Here is a 23956-nt window from a genome sequence, read left to right on the forward strand (position 1 = left end):
TGTAATTTCAATAATACCATTTCCATTGGGTAAAGCACTGCATGTGTAATGTCTATTTTTCTCGCTTTGAATTAAAACGAAAAAAACAACAACCAAAAATGCACATTTGAAATTATTTATTCTAGATCTTGGCATTACATGTTTAAATACATTGTATATAAAAGCAAGTATCACAAGTCGTCATATAGCATAGTATAGCAGACATTAAAGTAAATAATTGACGTCACAGGGGAAGTGGTTAGGGGAAGGCCTTGCACTTATAATATGTACTTTTGTATACTAATTACCATGTTCGTTATAATAATATAAAGCTCTTGATTATTCATATTGTAATAAAATATTACGATGAACATCTACAAGGTACATTTATGAAATAAAAGTAATTGAGCAACAAATAAACACATATTTTAATTTTATTGTATAGCAATCACTGCATGTTTTGATCCAAATATGATAAAATGATCTGAAATTAATTTTCTTACTTTAATTACAGAATTTCAGAAGAAGATTTTAATTCATTTCTCTTAGTTTTCATATTATTAACAGACCTCGTATCATAATATGCCTAGACTTTCATTTTATATCTTACGGATTAAATCATAAGTGTCATTTACTGTTTATTTCAGGATTTCGATACGAAAAGGAATGTTAAAATCAAATTTAAAGTTGTTTTAATTATCGCGTATAGATTATTTGTTTTTAACTGCTTTTACTCTTTGTGATATGAAATAACAAAAATAATGCGAAGACATACGCGAGGTCAAAATTCCAATAACCCTTTCTTAAAGGTGCTCCACCGCCGACAAAGCATAAATGATATTCATCACTTGAACAATAATTGGTGTTTAAACATGTATATATATGTCTAATTAACAGTAAAAAAATCATCTAAAATAATTTATTTTGCCTTTGGTGCATGCGCAATCAGTACTTCATTCCATAAAGGATATAGTGGCGCGGAATTTTTTCGGGATGCAATTAATTATGTTTTGTAATTTTAACTTGAAGTAAAATTAGAAGCTCAAACGTTTCAATGGTGGTAATGGTGTAAAGTAAGTTTTTTTTGTAACTGAAGAAAAATACTAAATCGCCTGCTCCTGTTTTTGATAGTGAAAAAATACCCTTTGTCAGCGGTGGAGCATCTTTAAGCATAATGTCTGTAGACCGACATTCAATTTATTACTGGAACTGTGTAGAGAAGTGTCTTCAATTTACCGATATATCCAATCCCCTCAATCACTTGCATTCTATTTTCATATCGCGACAATTTCATGCAAAAGGAAGCCGATACACTAGACATTCGGCACTCCCAATGATATAACATATACGTGTAACGGTAATAAACAGCACTTTTAAACTTTACTTGTCACATATCAGTAACAAATATAAGTCATATATTACTCTACTGCAGAAGGTATAATCTGCTTATATCAATGCATATGATACACATAGTTGTATAACGCTATGCATTTATCTGAAATTATCACAGTTAAAATATTGCAACATAGGCTTAGCTAGATAATTGTATAAGTCGTGAAATGATATTTCAATACAAAAATATATAAAGCCACTGGATATACACTACAAGTAACTTTAAGTTCTCATTGTGTCTAAAACATATTTAATCATAACAAGTAGTCTGTCTTTTACAAAACATGTTATAGTAAAGACACATATGGAATACTATAAGTGCAATCCCACAAACATAAAGTATCTGGCACGAACACCCCTAAAATAATATTACTGCTGGGATATGTACAGTAAACCTAACATTACAAGATAAATTATATGACTAGCTAGTATCACAGCTTTGTATTATATTGGCACACGCTACATTAATACCCTTTGTTGCCTGACATGTTGATTTTTACAGTAAAATAAAAAAAATGACAAAAAACATTTTATTATTGATAATATTTACACATTTTGTATGACAACCTTAATCAAAGTTATTTTCACAGTGACTGAATTCCGCGTTTCCTTAGCAACATACATAGCCATAATAAGTTTATTGTACATGTCATAAAGTATCCGCAGATACTAATATTCGTATCAAATCTAATCACACGCGAAAGAAAGTTTGTTTCACCATACAATAACCGTTTTTATGTTTATATACAAGTATTTGTTCAAATGCTAATATTAAATACTATTATCACAGAGGAACAGCTGTTGTTTGAGACTTCAATTACATTTTTTTCTATTACTATTATAAAGTTAATCTTGAATCACAGACGTTAATTCATGCTCAAAGTAAATTTTGTGAGAACACATTTGATCCCAAACACAAGTTTTCAATAAGTCTTTGTATTTGATATATATTCTAATTCATTACTATAAGCCAACCTTATTTCGCGGTAACTAAAATTTGCGATTTCCATTTCATAAAAGGTTCGCGAAGATTAACATTCGCAGATTTAACATTTTAAATGGTGTAGACATCGATTCGTGAAGATAAAATTTCGCGAATTTACCTTAATCGCGAAGTTTGCAAAAGTAAATCTAACTCCAAGGAAAGTTGGTTTACAGTAATCCGCGGGTTTTCTGAACACATTGTAGGACAGGATTCCGCTGTACCAAGTCAGAGTGAAATCTACATGATTGAACAGGATTTGGAGTTAGCGTTTAGGTACATGAAGGTGTCAGAATTGGGACGAACTTTGGGTACCGGCTTCACTCGTTTCAGCAGGATCTTGTCCTTGGGACTGGCGCCAATCATACCGGAGTTTGGACGGGACTGAGGAGAGTAGCCGCCGCTTTCAATCTTGTCCCATGATCTGGATAGTCTCCCATCAACGTCATCTGTTACGTCAATCTGTCGACTTCGCAGCGTTTGTATGACGTCACTGGCTACTTCATGGTCAGGGTCAATGAGTACATAGGACGCGATAGTTCCGTCGTTACATCCTACGATGATAGTACGGTCGTTTTTACATAGATGTAAATGACAGATTTTGGCATGAACGTTGCACGTTGCAATCTGTTTGCCGTCGGATATTCTGCATGCGTAAAGAACGCAGTCGTTGTAATATACGACGACGGAGTCGTTGAGTGCCGTCAGTGTCGGTCGTACGCCGGGGCTGGGCAACTGACCACGGTAACAACACTGGGTGATGTCAAAATAATTTGACTTCATATCTAAACAGAATTCAAAATCATTGGAATATACAAGTCCGTGGTCAATGGATGGCGAGTTCGTCATGAAGGGATCACACATCGCAATCATGGATCCACTACAGATGTCAAGGATGAGCAGTCCGTGGCCCGCCTTCGAGATTCCGTTTGTTGTTGCATTTTCATTGATATCAAATGACGCATTAGACTCGTATATGACTGCTATAGTGTATGGATTTTTCGGGCATGGCTTGACATCGACGATTTTCGACAAGTTTGCGGTCCCTTGGAAACTCTCGGGAGCAAAGTAAGAGACTCGCATGTCCTCTTCCATTGCAAAAGTACAGATGATAGGTGTATCGTAAGTGGCAGTGAGCTGTATATAATCCTGGGCAGTAAGCACAACCAAGTACTTGTCGTCACTGGTAAGGAACGGTGCACCAAGGATGTACTTCAGAGACAAAGGATGTGTGTACTCGTGAAACGTGTCCCCAATAAACCTGAAGAGTGTGATGTAAAAAGGTGCCTTGAAATTGTGCTGCTCTTGGGCCAGGAAAATCATATAAGCATCCGAGTGGGCGCTGATGCAGTGTCCGGAAGTGTTGCCGAACTCTTTGATAATTCTTCGCTCTGTCATGTCCCACAGCTTGGTCGCCATGTTTAACTTCTTGGAGAGAGTAGACACTAGGACGTAACTGCCAGTGGGTGTGATGGAAAAGTCATGCACGGGACTGTCGTGTGTTAGAAGATCTAGCATCGATCCGTTGCGCATGTCAATGACGCCGATTTCGTCACTATTTTTGCACATGACGTATGCGATAGAACTATCACCTGTTACACGAACGGCGGTGATGGCTCCCGTGAGACGATCAAGCATGTTAACTTGGTTGACAGCCTCGTCGATGTTCCACAGTTGGATGTTGCTGGCACCCTGAATATGAGTAACGATCTGGCTTCTTTTGGTTGAGACAAGCAGTTCCGTGATGATACCGACCGGGGCTTGGATACAGGTCACTTGATCACCAGTGGAAATCTGCCACAGATAGATGTTTCGGAAGATGGTTCCTATCACAAACTTCCCATCGCGCGTATAGTCGGCCGCAGTGAAGAAAAGATCGATGAAGTGGCTCTTTGGCAGTTTGAATTCCTTCGGAATGTCTTTTGGTCTTGGGAAACGTGCCATCACTTTCTCGTTAAATCTGCTGTAAACGAGAATAGTGTTCAGACCCCGAATAAGTACAGTATCGTCATTCGGAGAAATTTTGAGTTGCATAATCGTATCGTCGGGCATTTCCTCTTCCAGTAATGTTTTGTACGCCATTTCTACTGCTCCCCGATGCAAGTGCATAACTAATAACTTCGTCTCGGAAGCACTCGACAAATATCCGCGAAAGCCGTCTTTGCTGAATGTCATGGAGTTAGGTCGACTTCCCAAGGAAAAGGTACAAGTATGCTCTAGAGAATACAAGTCGTATCCAAGTAGAAACTCGTTTGAATTGCAGAAGACAAATTTTCCGTTTGGTGTTATTCTGCATAGATCAGATCTGCCGTCGAGACTAATGATTTGTAAGAAATGACATGACTCGATATCTGCGATACAGAGATAGCTAGTATCTGTAGTCACAACCAAGCAGATTCGGTCATTTGTGATGCTGATGTCGCCCATCTTGTACTTTTCCTTTGGTTTGAGAGTGATATGATTGAGAACTATTAGCTGTCCCACAAAGTCACCTGTTGTTGAATTGTGTATTTTTACAGCTTTTTCGGTGACGTGGTCAACTATAACAAAGTATTTCCCATCAGGAGTTGTGTGTAAAGCACCGTTAGATGTAAATATACTTTTCTTCTTCTCCCCTACGGCCATATCGTAAACATGTATATGGGAACTGTCTCTTTGTTTGATCAACAGGATTCGATCATCTTGGAAAAGTTGAAAGAATTCTCCCGTGATGCTTGTGTCGAGTGTGCAGATCAGGGAGCTTCCTGGAACTTGCAAGTACGGAAAATTCGGAATAAGTGCACAGTGCTTGAGTCCATCAGTATCACACTGTTGGAGAAGAGCGCGAATATTTGCCATTTTGCCATAATACGGCAGTAAATGACCTGATATTTCTGGTGATAGATTATTGATATCAAGTTCAATAACGGATTCAGCAACTCTAAGTGCCTCTTCCACGAGTGTCGCCTCAACACCAGGGTTTAAGGCAAAGTCGGCCATGATATGCTGCAGCGACAGAGCCTTAATTTTGTTATACATCCACTCGTAGTTGAACAACACCAGCTGATTGAGCTCCTTCAATCGATCTGCAAGATACAAATGTCTCGGTACTTGGTCATATTTTCTTCTATTGAATCTCACGGCTCCTTGTTCATAAAAGAAAGTAAGAGGTTGTGACGGAACATATCGGTCTGCTTCTTTTCCTGGGGTTACGTCTGCACTTTGTTCCTCCTTTGATGTTATAGATGTTACTGGCTTGGGTTTACCATGCCATGTACCGAGAAAGTAGTCAGCCATCATTGAGTGGACTTGCCTTGCTGTTTCCTTACTTGACAGATATTTCTCTTTGATGACCGTGTTAAATTCCTCTTGACGAAAGCAGCAGGCTGTCACTCCATCCACTTCACGAACAATCAAGAATCGCCGGATGTCATCTTTCAGGCGGAGCCATTTCAGCGCCGGTAGTCGTCGGATGGACGGATGATAATCGGTATATAACGAAGACATTACATCTTCATCCAAGGACAGGAGGTCTTCAATCTCACAATCACTCAATCCGGTTACAGATGCAACAATATATGCCATTGCTTTGGAGACAAACGTTGTACCGTGGGATATTTCCAGTCCGTCCAACAGTAATGTTATTGCTTCGTGTATATTTGTTGGAAGTGTCTTTAAACTAATTTCGTCACTCGAATGCAGCATTTTTGCATGCTCCGCGCACAGACTAACGTACATCGGTAGAGAGCAGTTTGTCATAGCTTCTTTGAACACTTGCATTTGCTCTGTACTAATTCGCCTGCCATACTGACCGAGGAAAAAGGACAACATCCGTTCGGCATCGTCTAACGACAGTGGCTTCATTTCAACTAATGCCTTATCGTTTCTGATGATATCCTGCTTCATTGCTGAGAGGATCTGGTTTTTCTCGGGATGAGTGGATATCACAATTTTGACATTACGGCTCAAAAGATTTGGCATCCAGGACATGAAGTGAGCACTGTAGTCGGGTAATATACAGTCGACGCTGTCCAGAAACAGCACCAATGTTACGTGAGACGGAATCGTCTTGATCACGTGAAGGAAGAACTTCTGCAGGTCCTTGAAGTCATGGGGAACTTCTGTTGTGTCACGCTTGAGAGAGGCGAGGATTTGTGTACATATTCCAGAAAGAACCTGTTTCAGATCGGCACTCCGTGGGGTGAATCCTATATACCTTATCACACTGATTACTTCCCCTGGTACAATCTCTTGGGTCTGAAATAAAAGCAATGAATGAAATAAATAACTGTACTTAGTAAAAGCGTTCTCAATTCATAACAGGTGGTAACAGCGCAGTTGACGGTACGCTTAGCTACTTGATTTGATGAGTGTAACACTGTCTAACGTTTCAAAACGCAATTGTTTCTAGTCGATAAATTTCACAAAGAGAATGTTTAAGTACTGTAAACGTACTTGGTTTAGCGGAGTCAAATTTTAGCGTAAATGCAAAAAACAATGTTAATTATGATTTATCAGCGTGGAGTTAAATTGGAGTCGCTCGGTGGTTAAATACCTGTAATACCCTTTTACAAAATTTAGCGATGTGCATGACTTAGCGATTCAAAGACAACGAGCAAAGCGCTAAAATAAAACAACCGCTGAAATAAGTATATTTACAGTATACATTTCCATCCAAATGTAACTCGAAATTACCAGTACTTAATTCATATTAATATCTTAAATCAACCTACCTCCATTGCAATCTTTGACAGCAAGGAAGTCTTGCTTGAACCTGGTGGGCCAAACACGACGACGGGCTGGTTGAATGTCCCTAGTAGATAGTCTGTAAGGAGTTTATATTCCTCCTCTCTACCACAGAAAGTCCTGGCAATATCTTGACATCGTAGCCAGTGGTACAACGCTTCCTCCACAATGTCAGACTGGAAGTCGTAAACAGTCGTGGGCACTAAGCGGTCAATCAGCTCTTTCGTAAGCAAAGTAAACTCAGAATACAGTTGGTCCAGATAGTCTTTGTGTAGCTCAGGGCTGATGACGTCATCATAACGCCATAATACATCATAGGATAACACATTCGGTGAAACCATCGAAACCGCATCTTCTTTCATTTTAGTGAGCATCTGTGTTGATTCCGTTTCTAGTTCAAAATGTTCATGTTTTTCATTGTAGACAACTTCAGAGAAGACTTTGGCTTTGGGGTCATCTAAATAGTTCTTGAGATCGACGATATTTCTGAGGATTATGGTACACTTATTGAGAGGGTTGTCAGACTCTTCAATACCTTGATGCAGGTAGCTATCCAACTCTATAAAATAGACGTTGAAATGTGTATATTGTATATATGCCTTTAAATTTAAACGTAATTCCATGTGCATTTAACTATAGCTCTAATTTGATAATTGAAGCGAATATTACTCAAAATGCAAAATTTTAATAATTATTTTTTTCTTTGATTTCCTTTTTTTCTTTTTGGCACATATCGTTTAAAACAAATCAAGATATATGTTTCCATTTCCATTTCCAAATCGCTAAACCTTTACACAATGTATTTACGTACAGGTAATACCTACATTTCACCAAGCATTACACAAATCATACTATCAAATATATTTTTGAAAATAATTTATTGGAACCACTGCATATTGAAAAGAAGAAAAGGCATGTTATTGATGAAAATATTGAGATATAAAAATGTGAAGTATACCTGACATAGAGTACTTGTTTTTCGTTTCCTTGGTAATTTGACCTTCTAGATAACAATAGTCGGCGGCTTTCCGGAAAAGGCGTCTCATTTCCGTTTTTACCTCGAACCATTTAGAAATACCCTCAATGCGCTGATCACCATCCTAAAAAAACATTTGGAAAACTTAATAAATTGTCAGATAAAAAAAATGAAAGTGTTTTGTGGTATTGTCGAATAACCGAAATTACAGAAATATTTACATACTGTAACTACATAACATTTTACATTGATGTATTGCAACAAGTATTTATCTAAATTTAGCTATGCTTCGAAGTGTCACAATACCGAATAGCCTTTAGAATCAACAGAAACCTTTACATGTTATGATGTTAACGAGAACGTCTTTCAAGCATCCCGTTTGAACGCTTAAATCTTCTCTTGTTTATAGATTAATTGTAAAATTTGCATAATTTACTTAATTAATCAAAGTAGGTTAGAGAGAACAAAACCACTACAATTTACATGTATGCCTATTTTTCTCTTTGATGTGTACGTTATTGCTAAAAAGAAAAAGGTGACAAATGACTTTGACTCGCGCTCTGCTCCGTTGCCAAACGTCTCAATAAATTAAATTCCGTGATGGAGTCATAATGTGACTAACCTGGTTGTACTCAGGAATTATATCCCCTATTTGTCTGAGCACGTAAACTGGTGCTACAGAGTTATCGTCCCTAGTATACCACTTGTCCAGTATGGGGGCGTTCCGAGTTTCTCTTCCTCTGTGATTATGAAGGGCCATTCGTAAAGTATCGAACTCGCTGGCAGGAATGGACGAGTGAAGTAATCGTTCTCCATACTTCTGTCCGACAAAGCCCTGGGTTAAGGAAATAAACAGTATAGCTATAGATGTTCCGCAAAATCAAAACATTAAAATTTTGGATATAAAGCGGTTTAACATTGGTGAAATATTTCTGTCTACCATGAGAAAAGACCCAACACGTTTTTAAACGATTTTGATATCAATTAACATTCTCTTTTGGCAATGTCGCTGTTTCAAAAACCTATTGCAATTAACAGTATCAATTACAATTGGTTTTACGAGGTAAAAAAACGTTCATTGAAATGGTACAAAGATTTCGACATACTAGAAATCGTGGCCCTGATGATTTTGTCTATCATTAGAGCATATTAAAACAAATGGTAAAAGTGACCCATTATAAGAAACAGATCATTCTTTTTAAATCTCAATAGATGCAATTTTGTTACACGTAAAGCTATCACACATCACTCATTTCCATGGCTACCTACCACAAAATTGGGTCCTGCGGAACTCCTCTGACATCGCTGTAACTCTCTAAGCTTAAAGTCGGGAAGTGTGTTGTCGATATTTAGATTTGAAGGCGGCGTCCCCCATTCAAGGTCAACCATCTATTATGTAAGGTCAATAAATTAAACACTTGACAACTCCAAAGGTGATATCGTGAGCCTTACAAATAAAACATTTTGTTGTGTTTCATGTCAGTTTTTAAAATTAGATTACGTAAATCAACAAAAGACGGAAATTGTGGAATATTTGGATGATGTCATTCTCACATTCTATTGTATTATATAATCAGGATTGTATACATAATGTATGATATAACATAATGTTTAAAACATTAACAAACAGGTGTACAAATATGCATGATATCAGTGGAAGCCGGCTTTTAATATATTTTATTGAAATTGATGATAGAAGTATAACTATATTTATAAGTTTACCTGGAATTCGACGCCATGTCTATTTCTACAGTACTCCCTAAGCTCCGGGTAGACACGCTGGGTGATCATGTCCCGTTCAGCTTTAGAATCTATAATAATAAGAGAAAAAAAATCAATCGTTATTTTGAGTTTATCGCACTTATAGTTTAATCAATCAAAAACATGAAGGTATAAAATATCGTGGACAATAAAACCATGCAGATAATATGCTAATAACGTGTCTGAAACTGTTTTCCTGGTGTTTGGTGCCGTTCGAGACAGTTGGCAATTAAATTGTTTGGACCCAATACTATCACCACCAAATGCATATATTTGCTTTTGTATAAACAGTTTGTTCTTTGAAGACGAGGAAAGTGAGAAATGTCTCGGCTCAAATTCTCATTAATGTCCAACAATCACCTACGACAAAATGTGGTCCAAAGACCATCAATGCAAACGAGGAACAGGGATCAAAGCAAGTATTACCTTTGAAATCAAACGCTCGGTAATCGTTTCTCCATTCCGCGCGTCATGAAGCAAATGATTTTAGAGTTATATAAATGAGATAGTCATTAGAAAATTGTTTGACTTTTGTGAAAAAGGTACATCGTTTTCGTTGTTCCCAAAACAAACAAGCATTCACTAAAGGTGTATCTGACTATCTATGCAAACAAAACAATATATTTATATTGGGTTAATTCTCTACACTATAGAAAAAAGCATTATTCCTGAGCTACCTATGGGCATAAGGAGTTTGTAAAAGATTCTAATAAAAAAACAAATAAAAAAGTGTATCTTGACTTAATTAGAGCAAGGATTACATCAACAAAGTAATGAAAATGTTTATTGATTTCAAGACATTTGATAGGATAGTAAATACTAACAATATAAGACAAAAGTACAATGAAAACTGAACCAGTGAAAGCTAAGTGTTCGTTGACTGTCAACTTCTTTAATGATTAATAATTCACCGTAAATAAGTGTTTATCTGTGTGTAGAATTTCCTTACAATAAACTGAAAACGCCAAGAAAAGTAGATAGAATTATGAAAATAGATGAGATAAACATTAAGAAAGTAAAATCACCAGTGCATACTTATTACGTTGAATGTATATAATATAACATACTTTATACAGCATATGGTGAACCCTAAATCGGATTTATGAGGAAATTATAGGCAAAGATGTGATTTTGCCTTTACTCTACACGGAGCTCATTTAAACACAGCACTGGATTAATAAGCGAACACATTCCAATGTGCTTATCGCTAGGATTTATATATCAGTGAAGGTATTTATTGCTAATACACAAAATCATCGACCTCAAACGACATTGATTTTGTAATAATCTTAATAATGCTTGAACGAATTCTTTTGATTGTAACAGTTAATGTCCAGTACTATAGAAATGATATCATCAATGTTTCGTTAGCACGGATTTAAAAGAGAACGCTGCTTAGTAGGATTAAAACAGCTTCGATAACTAAGGGTATAATTCCAGAACACGAAATGGTCATGAGTTGCGTTCCGTTCTCATCGGGTTTCATACCCCTCCTTCCAGCTTATAATCGAAAGTCAATATTGTAACTAGAATAACAGTGACTTTAATATCAACTAGGCCTCTGATTATATATGTCACGTGTCAGGCAGAGTTAGTTGTAATCCTCTCATCAGGATTATGTTATAACTGTTCCAGTTTTGCTATCTTCCTCTTTAGTGGTTGTATTTCGAAACTGTTGACCTTTGAAAGGACGACAAATGTCAAGTATATCCGAATTATATTAATGTTCCGTCTACCAATAAATCCATTGAACTACTATCAGTTGACGAAATGATGATGACAACCAAGCAAAGACTTTTTTTTATATTTGTGGGGATTTTTGATTTAGCTAAATTCACGGATTCAACCAAAATAAGCGAAAATTAATATCTCGCGAAATTTACCAAAATTATGATGGTTTTACATATCAGAGCATGTCGTGGTGAATGACGCGAAAAAAAATCTAAACGGTAGATCATCGCGAAATTTTGCGAATGTTAACTAATATACATTATAAAGTATATATTTATTTACTATATATATATATATATATTTATTTATGCTCTTCATGGCAAAAATTGTTGATAATGGGAGACTATAAAATCTAAACTCATAAAGTTTTCAAGTGAAATTCTTAAACTCCTTGATAGATAAAAAAATGAAACAAAACTATTCATGAAGAATTTTAACATAATTTCTTTCTAAGGAGTTTAAATAAATATAAATAATTCAAAAGTGCACTTCCAGTACTATAGAACTGATATCATCAATGTTTCGTTAGCACGGATTTAAAAGAGAATGCTGCTTAGTAGGATTAGAGCAACTTCAATAACTAAGGGTATAATTCATGAACACGAAATGGTCAGAAGTTAATTTTGAATATTTCTTGATACTAAATGAAGATCCTTTTAGATTCTGGATCGTGTCACATTTCTAATAAATAAAGGCATGACAGACATTTTTCGGTATACCTAGAGGGCTAAAACACCATCGTACAATAAACCTTGTAAAGGTTCAGTCACACACCATCGTACAGTAAAGGTAAAGTGTAGCCTGGTAAAGGTTCAGCCATACACCATCGTACATTAAAGGTAAAGTGTAGCCTGGTAAAGGTTCAGTAAAACACCATCGTACAGTGAAGGTAAAGTGTCGCCTGGTAAAGGTTCAGCCATACACCATCGTACAGTAAAGGTAAAGTGTAGCCTGGTAAAGGTTCAGTAAAACACCATCGTACAGTGAAGGTAAAGTGTAGCCTGGTAAAGGTTCAGTCACACACCATCGTACAGTAAAGGTAAAGTGTAGCCTGGTAAAGGTTCAGTCACACACCATCGTACAGTAAAGTTAAAGTGTCGCCTGGTAAAGGTTCAGCCATACACCATCGTACAGTAAAGTTAAAGTGTAGCCTGGTAAAGGTTCAGTCACACACCATCGTACAGTAAAGGTAAAGTGTAGCCTGGTAAAGGTTCAGCCATACACCATCGTACAGTAAAGGTAAAGTGTCGCCAGGTAAAGGTTCAGTCACACACCATCGTACAGTAAAGGTAAAGTGTCGCCTGGTAAAGGTTCAGTCAAACACCATCGTACAGTAATGTTAAAGTGTAGCCTGGTAAAGGTTCAGTCATACACCATCGTACAGTAAAGTTAAAGTGTCGCCTGGTAAAGGTTCAGTCATACACCATCGTACAACAAAGTTAAAGTGTCGCCTGGTAAAGGTTCAGTCATACACCATCGTACAGTAAAGTTAAAGTGTCGCCTGGTAAAGGTTCAGTCACACACCATCGTACAATAAAGTTAAAGTGTAGCCTGGTAAAGGTTCAGTCATACACCATCGTACCGTAAAGTTAAAGTGTCGCCTGGTAAAGGTTCAGTCATACACCATCGTACAATAAAGTTAAAGTGTCGCCTGGTAAAGGTTCAGTCATACACCATCGTACAACAAAGTTAAAGTGTCGCCAGGTAAAGGTTCAGTCATACACCATCGTACAGTAAAGTTAAAGTGTCGCCAGGTAAAGGTTCAGTCATACACCATCGTACAGTAAAGTTAAAGTGTGTCGCTGGTAAAGGTTCAGTCATATACCATCGTACAATAAAGTTAAAGTGTCGCCAGGTAAAGGTTCAGTCATACACCATCGTACAGTAAAGTTAAAGTGTCGCCTGGTAAAGGTTCAGTCATATACCATCGTACAATAAAGTTAAAGTGTCGCCAGGTAAAGGTTCAGTCATACACCATCGTACAGTAAAGTTAAAGTGTCGCCTGGTAAAGGTTCAGTCATACACCATCGTACAGTAAAGTTAAAGTGTCGCCTGGTAAAGGTTCAGTCATACACCATCGTACAGTAAAGTTAAAGTGTAGCCTGGTAAAGGTTCAACATACACCATCGTACAGTAAAGGTAAAGTGTAGCCTGGTAAAGGTTCAGTAAACACCATCGTACAGTAAAGGTAAAGTGTCGCCTGGTAAAGGTTCAGTCAACACCATCGTACCATCGTCATCGTACAGTAAAGTTAAAGTGTCGCCTGGTAAAGGTTCAGTCATACACCATCGTACAGTAAAGTTAAAGTGTCGCCTGGTAAAGGTTCAGTCACACACCATCGTACAGTAAAGTTAAAGTGTCGCCTGGTAAAGGTTCAGTCACACACCATCGTACAGTAAAGTTAAAGTGTCGCCTGGTAAAGGTTCAGTCATACACCATCGTACAGTAAAGTTAAAGTGTCGCCTGGTAAAGGTTCAGTCATACACCATCGTACAGTAAAGTTAAAGTGTCGCCTGGTAAAGGTTCAGTCATAACCATCGTACATAAAGTTAAAGTGTCGCCTGGTAAAGGTTCAGTCATACACCATCGTACAGTAAAGTTAAAGTGTCGCCTGGTAAAGGTTCAGTCATACACCATCGTACAGTAAAGTTAAAGTGTCGCCTGGTAAAGGTTCAGTCATACACCATCGTACAGTAAAGTTAAAGTGTCGCCTGGTAAAGGTTCAGTCATACACCATCGTACAGTAAAGTTAAAGTGTCGCCTGGTAAAGGTTCAGTCATACACCATCGTACAGTAAAGTTAAAGTGTCGCCTGGTAAAGGTTCAGTCATACACCATCGTACAATAAAGTTAAAGTGTCGCCTGGTAAAGGTTCAGTCATACACCATCGTACAATAAAGTTAAAGTGTCGCCTGGTAAAGGTTCAGTCATACACCATCGTACAGTAAAGTTAAAGTGTCGCCTGGTAAAGGTTCAGTCATACACCATCGTACAGTAAAGTAAAGTGTCGCCGGTAAAGGTTCAGTCACACACCATCGTACAGTAAAGTTAAAGTGTCGCCTGGTAAAGGTTCAGTCATACACACCTCGTACAGTAAAGTTAAAGTGTCGCCTGGTAAAGGTTCAGTCATACACCATCGTACAGTAAAGTTAAAGTGTCGCCTGGTAAAGGTTCAGTCATACACCATCGTACAGTAAAGTTAAAGTGTCGCCAGGTAAAGGTTCAGTCACACACCATCGTACAGTAAAGTTAAAGTGTCGCCTGGTAAAGGTTCAGTCACACACCATCGTACAGTAAAGTTAAAGTGTCGCCTGGTAAAGGTTCAGTCATACACCATCGTACAGTAAAGTTAAAGTGTCGCCTGGTAAAGGTTCAGTCATATACCATCGTACAATAAAGTTAAAGTTAAAGTGTCGCCTGGTAAAGGTTCAGTCATACACCATCGTACAGTAAAGTTAAAGTGTCGCCTGGTAAAGGTTCAGTAATACACCATCGTACAGTAAAGTTAAAGTGTCGCCTGGTAAAGGTTCAGTCACACACCATCGTACAATAAAGTTAAAGTGTCGCCTGGTAAAGGTTCAGCCATACACCATCGTACAGTAAAGTTAAAGTGTCGCCTGGTAAAGGTTCAGTCATACACCATCGTACAGTAAAGTTAAAGTGTCGCCTGGTAAAGGTTCAGTCATACACCATCGTACAGTAAAGTTAAAGTGTCGCCTGGTAAAGGTTCAGTCATACACCATCGTACAATAAAGTTAAAGTGTCGCCTGGTAAAGGTTCAGTCATACACCATCGTACAGTAAAGTTAAAGTGTCGCCTGGTAAAGGTTCAGTCATACACCATCGTACAGTAAAGTTAAAGTGTCGCCTGGTAAAGGTTCAGTCATACACCATCGTACAGTAAAGTTAAAGTGTCGCCTGGTAAAGGTTCAGCATACACCATCGTACAGTAAAGTTAAAGTGTCAGCCTGGTAAAGGTTCAGCCATACACCATCGTACAGTAAAGTTAAAGTGTCGCCAGGTAAAGGTTCAGTCACACACCATCGTACAGTAAAGTTAAAGTGTCGCCTGGTAAAGGTTCAGCCATACACCATCGTACAGTAAAGTTAAAGTGTCGCCTGGTAAAGGTTCAGCCATACACCATCGTACAGTAAAGTTAAAGTGTCGCCAGGTAAAGGTTCAGTCACACACCATCGTACAGTAAAGTTAAAGTGTCGCCTGGTAAAGGTTCAGTCATACACCATCGTACAGTAAAGTTAAAGTGTCGCCAGGTAAAGGTTCAGTCATACACCATCGTACAGTAAAGTTAAAGTGTCGCCTGGTAAAGGTTCAGTCATACACCATCGTACAGTAAAGTTAAAGTGTCGCCAGGTAAAGGTTCAGTCATACACCATCGTACAGTAAAGTTAAAGTGTCGCCAGGTAAAGGTTCAGTCATACACCATCGTACAGTAAAGTTAAAGTGTCGCCAGGTAAAGGTTCAGTCACACACCATCGTACAGTAAAGTTAAAGTGTCGCCTGGTAAAGGTTCAGTCATATACCATCGTACAACAAAGTTAAAGTGTCGCCTGGTAAAGGTTCAGTCATACACCATCGTTCAGTCATACACCATCGTTCTATAAAATTAAAGTGTCGCCAGGAACAGGTTCAGTCGCTAACCAGTGTTAACATAGCAATTCTTTAGAGATGTGTTTATAAAGCATATTTACATCCATTACTGTACAGTATTATTACATTGTACGACACATAGACATAGGGGTAGATTTTCTATTTACATACAGAATATTTACATTTCTGAAGCCGTTCATACGCTCACACATTTCTTCGACCATTATGTTGAATTTTCTTATAGCTACATGATATCTATTGAAAGAACCCAATTTAAAGTTTTAGATAATATCTTTGTGATGTCGTATTTATCCTGTCAGATATGTCCGATCTTATAAAGTATATTATATTTTAGATCGTAAGACATCTGTTCATGGTTTAATGTAGCTAAATCGTATTTCCCTTCTTACCATCAATCTCTATAAGATACGTCATCTGTCAGTCAGAAAGTGTCTTATTAATTAAATAGAGTGGAACCTGCCTTAACAGTCACCTCTGAATAATGACCACCTGTTTAATAAGATCGCTTTCTATGGGTCATGAATGTTCAATTTAAGACAATTTAACCTGTGTATAAAGTCCACATGATAGTAAACTAAGTAAAGGCCATTTTTGTCCATTTATCCTCTTTACAGATAGGTTTGACTGTATGATATGTGTCAAACCTCCTGTGCTTCGACTTCACTCTCTTTGGACACACTGGCGATGAGTCTAGGACTACCGATTACGCAACATTCGGTGGAAAAGTGATCAATGAACAATGAAATACGTTCGTTAATAGCTAAATTTCGTTATTAGCAATTTCATATCATGAAAATTTTTATTCTGAAAAAAAAGATAATGAACAGTGTTAAAAGTTTTTTTTTGTTTTTTTTTGTATCAAATGGGTTCATAATAGACAAGTTTTACTGTATTGGTGCATGATTTGTATGTATGTTGTAAAATATGATGGATGGTAAGGCCTAAAGAATGAATTGAATTGATTTGAATAGCTAGTTATGTCTCGCCTCTAGACACTATCTTGCCAGTTGCCTAAGCAAACATATTTGCCTTACACGTCAACACAAGAGCTGTTTGTAAATGAGTGTGTCAAATAAATCTTCTCTGATTTCTATTACAAGCCATAAAAGTTTAATATGTGCCAGGACCGCTATCATTGTATCACATGGTACGTTAGACCTTGGGCCGACTTGCGTCACAGATTGAAGGGCTGGTGTCCTGATCAGTATAATTGAAGAAGATTTCTCCGTCGTATTGATCTTAGATGCCTTACTGCACCAATGCATACAATAAATTACGTAATATTAGACCATTTATTGATTTGTGCCATCTTAACCTTGACTTTTCAAAATTAATGTTTCTTCGGCTCAATATTACATGAGTGTATGGCACATTTAAAGGCTGTTAATTCTCAGGCGCCATGAGAAGTTGCATTCATAATTCTCCTGTTATATCAGAAGCAAATTACAGTAACAAACGTAGCATTGAAAATTATTCGCTATGAGAAGTATTTTATGAAACGTTGCATTCATAATTCTTTTGCATTATATAAAGTTAACATCATGTTTTGTATATCGCAAGGGAAAGTTAATTATCTTGCGAGACCATCATAATTATAGACAATGGCGCAGAAGATGGTTGAATATTATCCGTTAAAACCATAACATAAAACCATATAAAGACAAAATTACATTAGTTTGTAACTGGATGTTTATTTCTGTTTCGCTTTTCGCTAGTACCTAACTGTGGTATTTTGTATTCATGTTGAATGTGTTAATTTGTAATCCATTCTGTAAGTAGACCTTCTGGTCTGTTGAATTGGAAATAAATAAATAACATAAATATGTAATATAGTGCGGTTACTTTACTTTGAGAATTTTAAGTACTTTCACATTTCAAAGACTCCAACTAGCGCTGGATTCACCTGGTACTTCACGGTATATAGTGGTATGTGTGTGGTGTTATAAGTGGTATTATCGTGTTAACACTTCAGATCAACAACCAACATTACCACATAACACTTCAAACCAAAAAGTGTAATTCGCGACCTCGATAACCTTTATATATAGTTTTATGTTATTGTAAATACATATAAACTATAAACAAAAGCAATAACACGAGGAATGAGTTGGTATCGGCTATAAACGAGACCCCTATTTTGTTTGTGTTTTATTATCAAACACAACTACAGTGACTTCGTAAGGAGATTTTAAATGAAATAAAACATATTGAGCGCGAAATATTTTACAATTGCATGCGAACGCAATACATTACTCTACATAGGTAGCCATTTAATACTGTTTGTGTGCGAAGGCAATACTATTGCCGTGCGATTTATTGCGTATGCATGCAGAAGTATTCAGTTTGCACGGAATGGGATTGTGTTCCAACACAAAATCTCTTTATAAAAGAGCATTAAAAGAATATTTCGTGTTTTGGTTGAGGAGGAAAATCTGAGGGGAAAACTAGAACAAACAAGTAAGTGTGAAAAATGGATGCAAGTCTAAGTACCAGCAGAAAAGACAATCCACGATTATTACCTGGGACCTTAAGTAGGCTTAAACTCTGCGACTCAGAGGTAGGAGGCCAGGGGTATTATATGTCATAATATCTACTCCACTAGTCTCCCGAAAGCGATCAAGAATTGCTACAATCGTACCACGAAGTTGTTTACCGCGCGAAGTTTACAGTCATCGACATAATTTATTTATGGGGTATTTTGTTCGTTTTTTACACGGGTGAATTCGTACTAACAATAAACAGACAAAGTGTCAGCCCTGTCGTTAACCAGGTGAGTATCGAACACGTTTATAGACTGTTTTTGTCCTGGCGGATCAAATCAATGGCTCTACACACGAAGTATTGACACAGATCTACGGTTCGATAAAGGAAGAAAATAACTCAATGCAACCCAGTTCAACTCACGAGCAAGTTACAGCATCTACGGGTAATGTTAACATGGTGTATAATGTCAGGTGCTTTGTGAGAAATACTACCGTTTTAAGTTAGTGAAAAAGGAACTCATCATATCTGTTATCAATATGATATCTTTCTTCTTTTATTTATTTTTCATATGACGAACTTGGATATCTCGACTCCGTTATGTTTTATAAGCTTCGCTAATAAATATCCGAGGACATCGTGACATGTTTAACTGGTGGGTATGTTCTAATTAACAAAACAATGGCGGATTATGATATCCGAACATAAGAGCCGATCCCAACAATAACAGTTAATTGACCATGAAAGAATATGTTTGGAACTTTATCAAAAGTACATATCTGGAATGTAGGGGGATTGTTAATTGTTTATGTATAGTAATAAATAATCCTGTCAAATAACAGTAAACAGTTAATTGCATTGAAATTAAGTGTTCAGGTAACAGAGCCAGTGTCGGATAGACGGCTATATAGGCTATTAAAAAAGGTGTAGTTTATAAAGATATTATGAATGATATCAATTAGGGTCGTAATGCAAGAAATATACATATTAAATTACATATATTGTATAGGATGTAATTGTATAAATGGAAGGAGTAAAACGTCAATTTCAAATGTCACAATCGACACCAAGACATACAAGTAAAGGTATTGGGAAAAAATATTATGGGCCATCGTGGAATTCTGTGCATTTATAAATAATTTAAAAGACATGATATTTAAATGTTGTTTTATGGAAACTTGTTTGTGTGGTCGTGCTCAATATGTTAATCATTATAGAGAAACATTAATTATACATTCAGTGAAGTCTCCGTCACTAATTAGTTTGTACGACAAGTCGCACAGATGGTACAAAATATTTCAACATACCCAGGCAGCACAGGAATGAACACAGGATGTTTTGTGCCACTTTGTTTTTAATACAATTCCTTTGCACAGGTTGATCCCAGAAACGTATTTTAAACACTAGTTCTATTCTTGTTATTTTCATGACCACGCATTTATTTCATATACTGTAAATGTGATTTATGACAATTTAATCAACGATATTGTTGTTGTTTTTGCTGTGTCTTTTGACTTATATACATACAGAAAAACCCACACGTTTGTCAAATAGATAAAGAAAGTCTCGCCGTGGTATTTCTCACGTATTAAACTGATCGTTTCAAACCAAGGTCGTTCGGTCCTTCCCATCTCTAATACAAGTTCTCACTACCTCCCCAACCGTTCCCAACCCCTCTCTATTTCTACCCTCTGAGCGTATTATATATCATCAGTAATATTACCTGGTCCTGAAGCCCCTAGAAACACTCGCACTACTCTGGCGGGTATATTGGGCACCCTTCCCTGTGGAAACATCCCGGAGAGGATCTCCAGGGCGTTCGGATCCGCTAAAGACGACATCTTTGCTGTCTAAGTTCCAATCCGACTCCCGTGGGGGTTTATGTGCCACTACACGCGTGCAACATGTGTGTTAGAACTCCATAACACTGAATCCCACTGAAAACTATATTAAAACACGTCCAATTGGTCCATTCCTATATCTGATTGTCTCGAAGAAGCTGGTATCGACCTGCCGCTTCGTAAGACCACAGTGTCCGTGTCCATAAACAAACAACACCTGACAGTTACTCCGGACTGGAGACGACACGCGATCACCTGTCCGACAGCCCCATAACAGCGCTAGTGGTTACCAGGGACGCTACGGCTTACACAGCGCGAGCTATAAATAGCTACGGGCCCGTATACACCTTTGCGTTTGCCGGTGTGTAGTGATTCAAGTATGCTATTAAACTTCAACTTATTGATATCATTCCTACACAATGCAATACACATGTGGGTCTTTACAAAAACCAGAGTAAGGCTTTTACCGAGGTTAAACTTTTCCACCTGTTTTGTGACTTTGCCAATATTTTCTTTAAGCCGTTATAACGCAAATATAGGAAATTATGACAAATGTATTGTGAATGGGAGGTGTACCTGCCAATAATATAATGCGATTGTCTCTGTGTTTATTCTATCATGGTTATTGGTCCAGTTCCACTTAACGTTCTCACGGGTGGGTAGTTCCCTATACACGGACCACCAACGCTAGCTGATAGTTTAGAGGCCAGGTCACCGGGGTAAGGACATATGATCAACATTGCTATCAAACATTACCGATTGTTTTTGTTTACCTCACACCATCCGTATAGCATGAAGATTATTAATGTTTTATTAGTACGTCGACGGTATGCACATATATCAAGTGTCTAGTTAGACATAACCAGGAACTTCTCACATGTGACTGCATGTTGAGTTGGCATGCATTTATGCTGCAAAACAACTTATTATAGCGGCGACATATAGTTGCGCTTTTGTCATTAACGACTTTCTCACGGCAATATATTTTCGCGATGTAGAGTGTTTTAAGGTTTTTTTTTTAACTTTTGCATCTATGTATATTTTTGATCGAGTTCTGATCAGCTACAAAACACACGACATTAACTTGCACGCGAAATATTATATAACTAAAATTTACATATTCAGTTATAATGTCATGACTAGTAAGTCAAATGGTTACATATGTAGTCACCTTGACACATTCCACAGGCTGTGAATTGGAAACCTTTCGCCGGGTTCCAAATATAATCGCGAGGTTCATCTATAGTGTTCTGGGCCCAGTTGTTCAAAAGATGATTAGCTTGAGCATGTTTAATGAAATGTTCGTTTATCATTTGTTGCAAAACCTGTCATTATATCTTCTACAAAATGGGCAAGTAGGTAAAGAATGGAATACAATGTACTTTGAAATTCTCTAAAATTTTGTTCAGTTAGTTTTGCAAGAAATTTTATTTTTCATGTTATTATCACATTGCACGGAACATCGCCAAAGGCCATTCCGTATATAATATTTCATTGCTGTATCATACACAGTCTAAAATGAACCATTTTTTTTTGAGTTATCGCGTTTATTTGACCTTTAATATTGAGTCCAATATCACAGTTATCATACAACAGTTCATTGTTTCGACTTTATTGATGCAAGTCTAATGAAATTTCGACAGAATTTTTCCATGGTTTGTTAGTTTTATGGTTACAGAGAGAAGATGTATTTGGAGATTGTCTGACTCGGCGATTTTTCCATACCTCTATGAAAGAATTTCGAAAATGGTACGGAAAACTGATGTCATCGAGGGCTCACAAAAAAGACATTGATGTTTCGGATTGATTTGGAAAACTAATCCCTTGATAAATCAACTAAATTGTACATTAAAACCTCTAGGATTTTTTTTGTGATCTTGTCTAAAAATTGATTATAAACATTGATGTCACTATCTCTTTTTAAATTCGTCGCGTGATGAAAAAAAAATATTTGCAAACTTTTGTGAGAACCTGCTATGACAATGGTAATGATATGTAAACATATAGTCGGAAGTGGCTGTTAAAGTTCTGTTCAACTAAAAGTAATATAATGGTGTTTTCCAATAAACGCACACATAACAATGTATCTGATATTTTACTTTTTAGCTCGCCTATTCGAAGAATAGGGGAAGCTAATGTTGTCACCCCGGCGTCGGCGTCGGCGTCGGCATCGGCGTTGGCGTCCCATTTCACGTTAAAGTTTTTGAGCAAGTTTCTGTTTCGTCAATTGTTTGAGCTTAAGTCATCATAAATGTTTATGATTTAATTTTCCTAATGAGTATAGATGATGAACGTGATAATACAACCAATTTGGGGCCCTTTAGGGGTCTTTTGAGTCTGTTAATTTGTCATATTTCCATGTTAAAGTTTTTGAGCAAGTTTCTATTTTGTCAATTGTTTAAGCATAAGTCATCATAAATGTTTATGATTTTATTATCCTAATGTGTATGGATGCTGAACGTGATAATACAACCAATTCGGGGCCCTTTAGGGGGTTTTTGAGTCTGTTAATTTGTCATATTTCCATGTTTAAATAGTAAATACTTGAACATCAACTTCTTCTCAATAGGCGAGCTTTGCTGTTCTCCAACAGCTCTTGTTTACAATTGCGTTCTACCAGTAGTTACTGAAATAAAACACGTTTGTATTATATCAAATCACATTAGAAATAGTGTCGATATAAGTAAAAGGGCATGTTTTAAGTTAAAAACTGGTATAACATGTATGTCACTTCTAAAGTCAGGTGCTCGTCCTAATGCTCTAAACCCTGCAACAATTGCCAGATTAGCCAAAATTAATATTATAAGACTCTTTCATAAGTGAATATGAAGGATAGGGATATTCTACCCGAGGGTCACAAAATGTAGTAAAACCCAAGGCTTGCCGAGGGTTTTGCAACATTTTGTGATCCCGAGACCAGACCAGCCAGTATTACACGTGTAGGTATGAAAGAAATATCCATCTTATCTCTTCGGATACGAGTTGTGGCTTCTTAATAATTTAGAGATAAATATGTTAGAACGAGCACAGAATTTTATTGTCAAATCTGTTCAAGGCTTTAATATGAGGACCAGGACTGACATGTGTGTATCATTGCTCGGTCGGGTTACCATCGATTCATATATTGACATCGGAAAATTATTGTTTGTGAAACGAATTATTGTCACGGATAATAGTTTTTTGATACTCAAAATTTTTGTCATAAGTGTTTTTTCCGGATTTTTTAATGCAGAAAAACAACAAGGTTTTATACCAGATATTACACCAATATTACGAAAATACTCATTGTGCGATACATTACTGATTGGATTAAATCTAAATTGGCGAAAACTTGTTTTTAAAAATATATACTTTAATGAAAAATCACGGCTAGAACGAATATCAAATGATATAGATTTTACCAGATTCAATTGTATTCACCCTGAAAGTAGTTTGCACTTTCCATGGAAACTCGCTGTAAG

At 37.1% G+C, this 23956-nt stretch overlaps 1 protein-coding gene across 1 annotated transcript; it reads right to left on the reverse strand.

Annotated features, from left to right (window-relative positions):
* Window positions 1-101: 101 nt before the first annotated feature.
* LOC138325724 (NACHT and WD repeat domain-containing protein 2-like) lies at window positions 102-20821 on the reverse strand. Its single transcript, XM_069271564.1, has 7 exons — window positions 20378-20821; window positions 9777-9865; window positions 9324-9443; window positions 8677-8889; window positions 8037-8178; window positions 7066-7637; window positions 102-6589 (listed from the first exon to the last, which is right to left on the reverse strand). The coding sequence occupies exons 1-7, from the start codon at window positions 20493-20495 to the stop codon at window positions 2594-2596; spliced, it is 5250 nt and encodes a 1749-aa protein (XP_069127665.1). The 5' UTR covers window positions 20496-20821; the 3' UTR covers window positions 102-2593.
* Window positions 20822-23956: the final 3135 nt, after the last annotated feature.

The sequence above is a fragment of the Argopecten irradians genome, chromosome 6 (assembly GCF_041381155.1).
Source record: "Argopecten irradians isolate NY chromosome 6, Ai_NY, whole genome shotgun sequence".
NCBI classification, from domain to species: domain Eukaryota; kingdom Metazoa; phylum Mollusca; class Bivalvia; order Pectinida; family Pectinidae; genus Argopecten; species Argopecten irradians.